This window comes from Oncorhynchus masou, chromosome 6, assembly GCF_036934945.1.
Source record: "Oncorhynchus masou masou isolate Uvic2021 chromosome 6, UVic_Omas_1.1, whole genome shotgun sequence".
Lineage (NCBI taxonomy): Eukaryota > Metazoa > Chordata > Actinopteri > Salmoniformes > Salmonidae > Oncorhynchus > Oncorhynchus masou.
In genome coordinates, this window is record NC_088217.1 from 55,313,361 (window position 1) to 55,327,459 (window position 14,099).

The 14,099-nt window shown below is 43.4% G+C and overlaps 1 protein-coding gene across 1 annotated transcript in view; it reads left to right on the forward strand.

Moving 5' to 3' along the window:
* LOC135542310 (kinesin-like protein KIF21B) overlaps positions 1-9,304 on the forward strand; it is a 112,958-nt gene extending 103,654 nt beyond the window's left edge. Inside the window, 1 exon segment of the mRNA XM_064969188.1 lies at positions 4,693-9,304. Within this exon segment, the coding sequence (XP_064825260.1) occupies positions 4,693-4,741 (49 nt within the window). The 3' untranslated portion in view covers positions 4,742-9,304.
* The last annotated feature ends 4,795 nt before the right edge of the window (positions 9,305-14,099 follow it).

The window sequence follows — 14,099 nt, forward strand, 5'->3', positions numbered from 1 at the left end:
GTTGGACATATTTAGGTGTTTTTTATCCCCGTTTCATTCCGGTTGGTTCCGTTTAAGAAACCACATGAAAACAGCGTGATCACTTTGCTCATTGTATATATAATTCCTTCTCGCATCTATCTACGCGCTCTACTCCTCTCACCGATTTCCTTCACTTGTGGACTTCAGTGCACAACAAATCAGCTGTCTCTGACCAGGCGAAAAAAGCTCTCCAAGGCGAAAAAAGCTCTCCAAGCCAAACCTTCATATCATGACCGCTAACCACTACACACAGCCTACATCGTTGTCACGTCATAGTCAACATAGCTGCTAGAACTAACACGTTAGTAAACCCGCTATCTACAATAATGCAGTACAGTGTACAGTCAGAAAGCAGTTTAGCAGTTACACAATAAGAGTAATTAGCACAATAGCATACGTAGTTCATAAGGGCTTATTTTGTGGTCCTAGTTTTAACCTAATACAGGGGCCTGAGACTTGTATACGTCACATTGAACCAAAACCACGCCCATCATTATCATATTTACCAGCATGCTCTATTGCAGGTACATTTAAAAAATGTTTGTTAGAATATTTATGTGTATATGTAGAGGGCATTCACAAACGATTCAGACCCCTTGACTTTTTCCACATTTTGTTATGTTACAGCCTTATTCTAAAATTGATTAAATAGCTTTTTTCCCTCATCAATCTACTCACAATACCCCAGAATGACAAAGCAAAGACCGATGTATTAAAAATACAAAACAGAAATACCTTATGAAAATAAGTATTCAGACCCTTTGCTATACGACTCGAAATTGAGCTCCGATGCATCTTGTTTCCATTGATCATCCTTGAGATGTATCTACAACTTGATTGGAGTCCACCGGTGGTAAATTCAATTGATTGGATATGATAACGTCCCACAGTTGACAGTGCATGTCAGAACAAAAACCAAGCCATGAGGTAGAAGGAATTGTCCGTAGAGCTCCGAAACAGCCTTGTGTCTAGGCACAGATCTGGGGAAGGTTACCAAAACATTTCTGCAGCATTGAAGGTTCCCAAGAACACAGTGGCCTCCATCAATCTTAAATGGAAGAGGTTTGGAACTCCCCCTAGAGCTGGCCGCCTGGCCAAACTGAGCAATCGTGGGAGAACGGCTATGGTCAAGGATGTGTCCAAGAACCCGATGGTCACTCTGACAGAGCTCTAGAGTTCCTCTGTGGAGATGGGAGAACCTTCCAGAAGGACAACTATTTCTGCAGCACTCCACCAATCAGGCATTTATGGTAGAGTGGCCAGACAGAAGCCACTCCTCAGTAAAAGGCACACGACAGCCTGCTTGGAGTTTTCCAAAAGGTACCTAAAGGACTCTGACCATGAGAAACCATGAGGTAGCAGCAACTGAGGTATGCAACTGACCATGAGGTAGCAGCATCATGCTGTGGGGATGTTTTTCAGCGGCAGGGACTGGGAGACTAGCCAGGATTGAGGGAATATGAATTGAGCAAAGTACAGAGAGATCTTTGATGAAAACCTGCTCCACAGCACTCAGCACCTCATACTAGGGCGAAGGTTCACCTTCCAACAGGACAACGACCCTAAGCACACAGCCAAGAAAACGGAGTGGCGGCTTTGGGACAAGTCTCTGAATGTCCTTGAACATCTCTGGAGAGACCTGAAAATAGCTGTGCAGCGACGCTCCCCATTCAACCTGACAGGACATGAGAGGTTATGCCTTCTGCGTACAGTTTGAAGACTTATGTAAATATGATATTTCAGTTTTTATATAAAAAACTGTTTTTGCTTGGCATTATGGGGTATTGTGTGTAGATTGACGAGAAAATACAATTGTACCCATTACTGAAATGTTTGTTCCAGTTTAAACACCTTAAGTAGTCTCTTTACAATGTTCCTAACCCTGGCACTGGGTTAGTGCCAGGGTTAGGAATGCAGGTAGCAGGTTGCAGGTGAATAAATATCCTAACTGTTGTATATCCTAACTCTGGCTGACTTCCAATAGGAATTACACATCACTTTGCAAGCCAGTATAATGTGACTTGCACACCTGATGTGGCCTGTAAACCACGAGTTTCAGGCCATTATATTGCATTTTCAGAAAAATAGGTTTTGATTTGTCCTAAAGGGGTACAAACACTTGTCACTATAATGGTCCCTTGTAAGGTCATCCTTTGTAACTTTTTATTTATAAGTGCATAATTGTAGCCCAGTTCATACCTCAGGCCATGTCAGGCCTGCTAGTGGGGTTGCAAAATTCTGTTGACTTTACCAAAATTCACAGACTTTCCAAAAATCCTAGTTACGTTTCTAGGAAACTTTCAACCAGGATTTCTGGAGAACCTGGGAATTTTTAGGAAAGTTACCAACATTTTGCAACCTTACCTGCAAGTCACATTATGAGGAAACTACCTAAGGAAGGGGTCGGCAACGACATTATGTGATCGTGTCTCAATGTCATCAAGGTATGAACGTATTATTATTTTCAAAAATCCAACAGTTGGTCCTCTGTAGCTCAGTTGGTAGTGGATGGTCCTGATAGTGGGATATATTCTCAGGACCTCCCAATTCGTAAAATGTATGCATGCACAACTAAATTGCTTTGGATAAAAGCATATGGTAAATGGCATATTTTAAATATAATCTCTTTTTGGGCTTAGTTGTGGTCATTTTTATGTGTTAATAATTACTCAAATGAATTTCCGGCCCCTAGACCATCCACTCTGGCAAAAACCGTCCCACGGCCGAATCTAGGTCCTTACCTGACTGGCATTTAAACTGGAACAAACATTTCAATAACAGGTGCAAAAAATCTAACCAACTGATTTGAATTAATTTTGAAAATTGTATGTTATTTATCTTTGTGTAGCAGTAGAGTAATCGCTCAATGTACATGGACAAACATAGATATTGAAACAATTCTAAAAATCTGCCTGCAATAGAGCATGCTGGGAAATTTGATATTGATGGGTGTGGTTTTGGGTCAAAGTGATGTATATGAGTTTCAGGCCCCTGTATTTGGGTTAAACTATGCCCTCAAAATAAGGCCTTATGAACTACGTATGGTATTGTGTATATATGAACTACGTATGGTATTGTGTATATATATATATATATATATATATATATAATCACATATCCGCTTAGGATCTCACTTGGTGCAGTCCATTGGGCTGAAAATTAACAAATGCAACAATCATGTCTCTGTCAATAGCAAACACAGTCATGTGTGGTACTGGTAAATACTCGAAATGTGCCCTGGGAAAAGGCTTATAGCCCTACACCAGGACTTAACAATTCCTGGTCTGGAAGGACGAAACATTCTGGTTTTGGATTTTTATATGGTTCTTCAAAGAACCATCCCAATTTATGGATCTTCATAGACCCTAAAATGGTTCCCCTATGGCATCGCTCTCAAGAATCTTATTTGGTTCCAACTTGCACCTGTATTTGTAAGAGTGCACATGACACTAACAATAATAATTATTTTAATTGGGTCCTACCTACAGTACACACACATACATGTGCACACACACACACACACACACACACACACACACACACACACACACACACACACACACACACACACACACACACACACACACACACACACACACACACACACACACACACACACACACAAGCAGACACAAACACACACGAGCGTGTGCATGCACACACACACCCTTCCTCGCCAACATCATCCATGTCAATCATCCTACTATTTTCCACTAATGCTACAGTAACACGGTGCCTCTGCAACACACTTCAGTGAGCCCTGCTAGCAGCCTGATGTTAGGAGGGATTGAGAAGGGAGAGGGAGTGTTATCCTGGGTATTAAGACCGCAGTTAGCTCGGCAGACACACGCGTATATTACAGCAGTTAGGAGGTAGTGCTCGGCAGGTCATGAATGGAGAGGAGATTAAGAGTAAATTGTCAACTGAGCTTTGAGTTTCTTAACAGGGAAAAGAGAACAGAACAGCAGAGAAGATATGTTGATTCTCTTCTTAACTTCCTAATGCAATTATGGTATTTTACAAACTTCAATTGGAGCTCTGTTGATCAGAGAGGGGGGGGGGGGGGTACAACAGGGGACATGTGGTGTTTGATAGAGGGTAGAGAAAAACAGAGAATTATAGAGCAAGACATAAAGAGGGACAGAGGGATGAGGGTTGTGGTGTTTGCTCTATCTTGAGGGGAGGTTGTGTGTCACAGAGGAGGACGATGTTTGATGTCTATTTTGGAGCTGATTCCTTTGTGCTCCGTAATTGGTGAAGGAGTAGGGGGTAGCATTTGTGTGTGTGTGTGTGTGTGTGTCATCTTTCTGTGAACTGTAGGTTTTGATGTCTTGTCTCTCTGGTGCTGTGTGGGAGTCACAATGGAACTGTTTGAAGATGCTGGCAATTGAGTCACTCTTTTCTTCTCCCTCTCTCCTCTCTCTCTGCCTCTTGCTCTTGTTCTTTTCCTCCCCCCTTGTATTCCTCGGTCTCTACTTATCTCTCTTGGTCTTCTCCTTCTGCTCTCCTTCCCTCTCAATGTTTCTCTCGCTCTCATTCTCTGTGTCCCCCTGGTCCTCTCTCTCTCTCTTTCTCCCCCTTCATCTCCCCACCCCCACTCTATTTCTCTGTCTCTCTCCATCTCTCCATCCCGCCATCCCTCTGTCACTCTCTCCCTCCCTCTCTTTCTAGTGATATGACAGTGAAGATCTGGTCAGCAAAGGTGGGGAAGAAGAGGTGACGTTCGGTCGGAGCGTTATTGTGACATCATTATCTGCGGCCATCTTTACTGAGGGCCTTCACCCCTGACCTCTGACCCTCTCACCTCAACCACCTCAGCCAATCAGGTGTGACGCGGCAGGACTTCACGGTTACCAACCATGACCGTGACGACCGGTGTGGATGACGTGTCGTCGCAAAGTTCAGTCTCCTCCAGAAAGATCCTGATGAGGAGTGTGTCTTCAACTGAAAGGCAAAACGGGAATCTTGAGAGTTTTTGCCTTTTCTTGTTTCTACTGCCAATCCAACTGGAAGTGCAATTGAGGTGTGATGGGATTTGGACAAGACAAAACCTTTATTGTGCCAGATAATGGCTGTGTGAGGACAAAAATCAGAATGCCCATGGGATGTTCATAGACACAGCTACTGACTGATTCATCTACTCCTATTTATTAGTCATTCAATGAAAACAAGGTCTCCCAGAGGTGAACTGACCCTTGGAGAACACCATTTCTGAGCCAACTAAAGACTATGTTTCTATCTTCAGGGCTGTCTGTGTTTGATTGTCTACTGGCTGAGATGAACCAACTGGAATTCATGTATAGCAAAGGGGGCTGAGAGAGCGAGTTGTTCAGTATACATGCAGTATGTATGTTGAAACCACTCGACAGTTTGTTGAGAGTTCACTTCAGCCCTTTGTGATTCCCTGTCTTCATCTCCATGGATGGGTTTTCTGTGGCCTCTACCTTGGCTGCAGGCTGCTGAGTCTGCATTGAGAGAGCCTAGCAATAATAACATCACTACTAACACCAGTCCTGGAGGAACACACACGCATACACACACGCATACACACTGCTGTCTTATCATGGTGGGAGTGCAGGAATAATAGTATTATTCACACTCGCACAGACACACCAACCCCACCGGACAGCGATATCTCCACAGGTGCCAAAGTTCAAGATCGTTATCTCTCCTGTCTCTATGCGGCCGGAGACTGGCCCGCGTCCCACATGGAACCTTACTTCCTATGAAGTGCACTACTTTTGACCAGGGATTAGGGTGCCAGTTGGGACACGCCCTCTCTCTCGCTCTCTCTCTTTCTCTCTCTCTCTCTCTCTCTCTCTCACTGAGGCTCTCAAGAGCTTCAATAAGCGCCCCCCCAGGAAGTCACCATTTCAACCGCTCCTCTCCTCTCACCCTGTGAGTCTGGTATGCTGTGCGACCCCATTCTGAGCTTATTAGCTGTTGTAACTTCTGCAAAACTGGGTTTGAATCACAGGAGGTTGGTGGCACTGTGATTGTGGGGGACGGGCTTGTGGTAATGGCTGGAGCGGAATAAGTGGAATGGTATCAAACACAACAAGCACATGGTTTGTTTGATGTCATTCCATTCGTACCGATCCAGCCGTCATGAGCCGTTCTCCCCTCAGCAGCCTCCACTGGTTTGAGTACTATTTGAAATCTTTCAAATATTTGTCAGCATTTCTTCTAGCCTGCCTGGATTTGCCAGACGTGGCCCATGATGCCAGGCATGCTCAATCAAGCACCGATAAAGTATTTGGAATTTCAAATAGTATTTGAGCCCAGGTCTGAACTGATGACAACTGTAGCTGCAGACACCGATATAGCTCTAGTTCTGCGCCACAGAGACAGTGGTGGGGGGGATGGTGATGCTAGCCAGGCTAATTGGCTGCTGTGTTAGCAGGTGGTGATGAGTTATGCTGCATGATGGGCAAAAGTCTGATTAAGTAGGTCAGGACAGGGGAAGAGCGTTTGAGTCCCTATTGGCACCCTATTCCCTGCATAGTGCACTACATTTGACCAGAGTCCTATGGGCCCTCGTCAAAAGTAGTGCACTATATAAGGAATGGGGTGCCGTTTGGGACGCACACTTTACCAGATCTTTGTTTATTCCGTTCAGTAGTTTTAAAGAAGGAACCCTTCCCTGCTGTGTGTGTGCCTTTGGGGTAGTGTGGGGGCGACGCCTGGCTTCACACACACACACATGCTTTTAGGTTATCCATCTTGCCTGGCAGGGCTTGGCTTCCTTCAGCTCTGAGATTTACTGTCTGCTAAGTTAAACATATTTGTCTTCTAGCCCTCCCGCGCACACACACGCACACACACACTCATGTGGCTAACCACTATCTCCAGGCACCTTTGATCAGAGAATCTTCCCTCCTAACCCTTTTAGAAGGGGACATTCTAATCCATTCCCACTGACAATGTCACAACGTAGAACATTCCGAAGAAATTGTGAAATTCTCACACTCCTCCCTGAGGATCGGAAATATCTTTAGATGCCTAGTGAGCGACTGAGCCACGTGTAACTCGCAGCATTTCTTCTCCTGTGAATATATCTAGTTGTTATTGAGTGCACTTTATCTGGTAAAGACTTAGAAACGTGTGCACTGCACTGTGATCAAATGGATGACGTTAGAGGAAGGGGTTGGTGGTCCAATATAGCAAAAGAAAAGTATCCCAAATGAAATCTACTGCAATGAGAATCTCAAATCATGTCTTTTGTAGAGCTGTCTTTGAAGTCTGAATCAATGGTGTCTCTCTTACGAGACATGTGGATGCTGCTAACATGATGTAAATAGTTTGATAAATAGAAACATAAGACATAAGATGACACAATCACGTTATCCTGAGCCTAGGTTTAGGTTTGAGTTGAAGGTAGAGGGAGTTTATACTATACACAGATCCAGTTTTATAGTCTCTGTATGTAGCCCATTACGCCTTGTTTTTAAAGCCATTTGAATGTGTTTAAGGTACAATCGATGTTCCTTTGTCATAGAGGAATATCTATGGAATATCTATGTAATCTCCATCGACTTTTAGGACTTCTTTAATAACGTCAAACTATCATGCATTTTTTGTTGTTGTTGTTGTCAACTCCCTTTTTTATATTGTATTTTCCAAATCCTCTATCATCTCCCATGGATGACCAGGCTTAACATGAAGGATGTTGAACACCCACAGCTGTGCCAATCACCTATAGCTAGCTAACTATGTGGTGCTCTACTCTGTTCACTGTTCCAGGATCAGCCTTTCTGCTCCTTCGCTCAGTGTGTTTCGCAGCAGCTGTTCGAGGAAGCTCTGTGGTACCTTAAAAGCGCTTTAAAGGTGCCCCTGCTTGTGCATTTGCTGTAGAACAGAGCTGCGTGAACATAGCGGTTGTGATGGTAGGAGAGGAGGAAGCCTCAGAACCATGAGCAGAATTAATATTCCAACCGAATGTTCAGTCACACTTTATTTGGATAGTGCGGATAGTCCGTCTGTGGTCATACCATCAACAAATAATCTGTTGACCGGCAACTGCTTGCTAAGTTTAGGTTTAGAATAAGGGTAAGGGTTCATTTTTGGATTAGGTTAAGGGTTAGGGCTACTAGATAGTTACTGATCATCTACAGATGGCCTATCCGAAATAAAGTGTTACCGAATGTTCTAATTGATGACGTCACACAGGTCCTGTTTTAATTCCGGAACAGGACGCCGATGAGAACAATCAAAATGCTCACCTCGTAGTCTCAAAGGGTTAACCACACAGCCAAATTAGAACCCCTCTCCTGTCCAGTTGGAAGAGCTGCTACTGACCGAGCATGTCTGACAGCCATGTCCACTCGCTATAGATTCCTAGGCTTCTTCTCTCGTCTCCATCGGTACCTCTCTTGTTGGCTGGATCACCTGTATACATGTGTATTATGCTGTCTATCGGAGGGGAGATTTGAGCACAGTTATTGACTTCCTGGTTATCCGGCGCCCCGACAAAAAGTCGACTGATTGTCCTACCCCGTGTGCAGATATGACCGTCTGTATATCTACCCGAGCTTAAACGTTCACCTAATTTAGAAAATGAACCACTCAGCCTATCAGCACCACGTCTCTGCCGCTTGCCTCTGCTATGGCTCTAAACACCAGTGATTCTATTTTTTTTTAGCAGAGATGGTCTGTGAATAAAGTGACCTGACGTGGAATGGCAACAACCAACAAAAGCGTCGAACGGTGCACTTTGGCTGCTCTACTAGTGGTCTGGATCACTCGTACTGTAGATGTGCTAAGATTGTTAAGAGCCACGTTGCTCACGAAGGCTCTGGGAAACACCTTGTCTACTAAAGATACATTGTAAGAAATGTATCTAATATGTTCTGATATCTAGGCCTAATTCAAACACTGACCAGAGCTGGTATATGTGTAATATTTTGAGTTGCTGCTCAGAAGTGCACACAATTAGAGGTCACACGGCGGGATGGCGTCCCGTTGTCGGCTCTGTTTCTCTCTATTTCTGTTTCACAGGCAAAGTGGACAGTAACGGGTATCTGGTGGTATCTGTGAACCAGGGTCAAATGTCATACCAGGTGCCTTTTTTTTCATAGGCTCCTCCCCCTACGGACTACTGTAAGTGTTTGTACAGATAACATTGTGTCTCTTTTTCTTACAATGTGCATGTGACCAAATACCATGTAAAATACCTTGACATTTAAAAACTGTAAGTAGATTTATTATTTATTGATGGATCAATAAAATGTTCCTTCAATTAAATAAAAAACTTCAAAGAATAAAATCGGTGGTCTCAAAAGTACTCAAACCTTCAGTCTTGAAAGTTGTCTTTTTGCATTAAACTTCAATTGGACTTCAGTTGAATGACTAATTGTTTTTTCATGCAGTCAGCTGTCAGTTTGTGGAAACAAAGCAGCTCTGCTGTGAAATACAACAGATGTGGGTGGATGAGAACACTATTACTGTGTGTGTGTATGTATATATATATATATAATCTCTCTCTCTCGCTCTCTCTCTCTCTCTCTCTATATATATATATAATCTCTCTCTCTCTCTCTCTCTCTCTCTCTCTCTCTCTCTATATATATATATATATATATATATATATATATATGAGAGAGAGAGAGACTCCTCTCCGATCCCTCTGCAGTCGCATCTTGGAGGCGGCGGCAGCATCTTCACTTCCTGTGCAGATTGTGACCGTTAACGGGTTTGGGTAGAGCTTGTCGAGGGTGCTCCACTGGAGGGTCTGTCGCAGTGATGTACGGCAGCCATTACAGCTGGAGTAGGAGGAAACCACTTTATACTGTGTCAGATGCCCCCACAAACAGACACACGCGTGCTCGTAAATAGACGTGCCACACACACTCCCTCTTTGTCTCTCTTCCCTTCCGTCAATAATACATTCAACAGGTGAACCAATGTTCATTGGCGACATGCGGAGCTTCCCATGAATGCGGTCTCCGCTAACGAGGAAACTTTTCCTTTACATTTCAATCACCCTGTAACGGTGAACGTCGGATTGAATGGAGCCCCAGGTCTATTGTTTGCACTCGCACGTTTCTCCTGTTAACCACTTACGAAGCCAGGCATAGAAATATAATGCATAGAGCAGATGAATTACAGATCAGCTACCTTGAACATCGCATTGGTCGTTGACTAGTAGGCTATACATCCCAATTCTCCCTGGAAGTGTTGCCCTTTTTGAGCAGGTAACAGCAGGAGATAGCTTGTTGGAGTAGTCAGAAAGCTCTGAGTGCCTTTCTCTCTCAGCTGACTTCCTGTCCTGTCCTCCTCCCCTGGGTCTGAGGGGATGGATGATAAAGACTGATAGTTTATGATGCAGAAAGGGGGATGGAAAAGGGATCATGGGATGGAATACGGAATAAAAAAAGGGGGATAAAGAAATACAAGGGTGGTATAACTAAATGATGAGTTGAAAGGGGTAGAGGAGGATAGAGAGGGTTACGGGGAGAGTAATAGAACAGGGGGGTGGTGGGGAAGGGTTGATGGAATGGAAGATGGAGAGGAAGAGGAGAACTGAGATAGTACTGGAGACACCTTAGCCTTGAGAGGAGGCAGGCGGTGCTTTGTGGTGGAGTGGAGGGAGTTCATTTGAAAGCAGAAGGAAACTATAAAGCGAGAGAGAACCACGGGAACTCTCTGTACAACCACCACTGCCACCACTGTACTGATTAGTCCTGTAAGCCACATGGACAACCACAGAGATGGAGGGCAGGAGTGGGAGAAAAAAATAATGACAGAGTGAAAGAGAGAGAGAGAGAGAGAGAGAGAGAGAGAGAGAGGGAGCGAAAGGCAGAAAGCGAGAGAGAGAGTCTAAAGAGACAGAGGGAGAGAAACCATGGCAGATAAAGATTGATTGAGAGCAGAAGTGAGAGTTCACAGAGGGACTTTAATACGTCATCAAACACAATCAGTCTTATAGGCACATACCGTACATCTGCATGGGTTTATGCAGAGAACAAAGGCCGAGCATATCTGCAGAATAACATGGGCGTGTCCTACAGCACTTCCTCTCTTCGAATTTTGGCTTAATTACTCTGTATGCGTGTGGTTCACACAATGAGCCAAATGGAAGGATACCGGTGAATTTACTGTTGATCAGAAAAGGTCCAAAGTAAACTCTTTTACGGCACTGTGAAAACTTAATTTCAAGTTTCAAGTACTGAGGATCAGACCTGGGTTCAAATACAAATACTTAAATAAGCATGTATTGTAATATACTTTAGTATACTTCCAGTGCATTCGGAAAGTATTCAGACCCCTTTGACTTTTTCAACGTTTTGCTATGTTACGGCCTTATTTTAAATGGATAAAATATTTTTGTTCACTCCTCAAACTGCACACAATACCCCCTAATGACAAAGCGAAAACAGGTTTTTAGAAATACCTTACTATAAGTTTTCAGACCGTTTGCTATGAGACTCTAAATTGAACTCCGGTGCATCCTGTTTCCAGATCCTCCTTGAGATTGGAGTCCACCTGTGGTACATTCAATTGATTGGACATGATTTGGAAAGGCGCTCACACCAAGCCATGAGGTCAAAATAATTGTCTATAGAGCTCCGAGACAGGATTGTGTCGAGGCACAGATCTAGTGAAGGGAACCACAAAATGTCTGCAGCATTGAAGGTCCCCAAGTACACAGTAAATGGAAAAAGTTTGGATCCACCAAGACTATTCCTAGAGCTGGCCACTTGGGCCAAACTAAGCAATCGGGGAGAAGGGTCTTAGTCAGGGAGATGCAGAATAGCCTGGACCTGCTAGAGCAGTACTGCCAGACCTGGGCCCTGGCAGTAAACCCCAAAAATACTGAAATAATGGTTTTCCAGAGAAGATCCAGATCTCAGGGAATTAGACCAAAGTTCTCAATTGGTACAAAATATATAGAGTACTGCACACACTACAATTACTTAGGTTTCAAATAAGCTCAACTGGACACCTTAATGAGTCAGTGAATGAACTGAGAGAGAAAGCACGCAGGGCATTCTACACCATTAAAAAGCTAATTCAAATTGAAATACCCATTAAAATTTGGCTAAAACTAATTGAAAATGTCATTGAACCAATTGTACTTTTTGCAGGGAGGTGTGGGGTCCTCTTACAAAACAAGATTTCATCAAATGGGACAAACACCTCACTGAAACTCTACATGCAGAGTTCTGTAAGATTATCCTACATGTCCAGAGGAAAACTACAAACAATGCATGCAGGGGAGAATTAGGCCAATATCCACTAATAATAAAAACTCAAAAAAGAGCAATTGAGTTTTGGAAACATCTAAAATAGAGTGACCCCCTCTCATATCATTACCAAGCCAAGAGCTGAGCAAAGAAAAGAGTCCCCTCATCCAGCTGGTCCTGGGGCTGAGTTCACAAACCTGTTCTACTTACACACTGAAGCCTCAGGACCAGAACATCGACTCAATCAGAATAAACCAAATTACAACACAGTCAAAACAAAACTACATTGCTTATTGAGAAACACAAGCAGAAACACAAAGCAAAATGCATTGCTATCTGGCCCTAAATTGACAGTGGCAGGGACTCAGAGACTAGTCAGGATCAAGGGAAAGATGAAATGAGTAAAGTACAAAGATCCTTGATGAAAACCTGCTCCAGAGCGCTCAGGACCTCAGACTGGGGCGAAGGTTCACCTTCCAACAGGACAGCAACCCTAAGCACACAACCAAGACAACACAGAAGTGGCTTCGGGACAAGTCTGATTGTCCTTGAGTGGCCCAGCCAGAGCCCGGACATGAACCCGATTGAACATCTCAGGAGAGACCAGAAAATAGCTGTACAGCGACGCTCCGCATCCAACCTGACAGCTTGAGAGGATCCGCAGAGAAGAATGGGAGAAACACCCCAAATACATGGGGGGCCAGGCTTGTAGCATCAGACCCAAGAAGACTCGAGAATATAATCGCTGCCAGGTGCTTCAACAAAGTACTGAGTAAAGGGTCGGAAGACTTATGTAAATGTAAATGTCATATTTGAGTTTTTATTTATAAATTTGCAAAGATTTAAAAAAAAACTGTTTTTCCTTTGTCATAATGAGGTATTGTGTGTAGATTAATGAGGCAAACATTTTTTAATACATTTTTAAAATAAGGCTGTAACGTAAAAAAAAATGGAAAAATGAAAGGGGTCTGAATACTTTCCGAATGCACTGTATGTGCATTTGAGTTTAAAAAAAAATATATATACAGTACCCATGCACCTTTTGGACACACCTACTCATTTAAGGGTTTTTCTTTATTTTGACTATTTTCTACATTGCAGAATAATAGTGAAGACATCAAAACTTTTAAATAACACACATGGATTCATATAGTAACCAAAAAAAGTGTTAAACAAATCTAAATGTATTTTATATTTGAGATTCTTCAAAGTAGCCACTCTTTGTCTTTGACAGCTTTGCACACTCATGGCATTCTCTCATCCAGCTTCGCCTGGAATGCTTCTCCAACAGTCCTGAAGTAGTTCCCATGTATGCAGAGCACTTGTTGGCTGCTTTTCCTTCACTCTGCAGTCCAACTTGTCAGGATTTGGCCAGGGTTGTTCCGGGTTTTGGTCACTAGATGCCCCCATTGTGCTTTTTGACCTTATGTTTTTTCCTTTGTCCCCCATTATTATTTGCACCTGTGCCTCGTTTCCCCTGATTGTATTTAAACCCTTAGTTTCCCTCAGTTCTGTGCTCTGTGTTTGTATGTTAGCACCCAGCCCTAGTGTTCTGTGTATTCTTGTCGATTCCGGTGGATGCTCTTGTGGAATTCTGTTTTTGTTTTTGAGTATCTCTTGAGGCTTTTTTGTGCTATTCCTACCACCTTTTGGATTTGCCATTTTTTGTATTGAAGGACTTCTCCTTTTTACTTTATTAAATACACCGTCTTAAGTACTGCTGTGTCTGCCTCATCTTCTGGGTTCTGCTGACTATTCGTGGCTCAGTTGGTTAAGTGACTGTTTCTCACTCCGGAGACCCAGGTTCGTAACCGGGTCCTGACAGAAACACAGAGCCAAAATTAACCCAGAGGCAGCCAGTTCCCAGGACCTTTTTGCCATGCTGTCCCACCA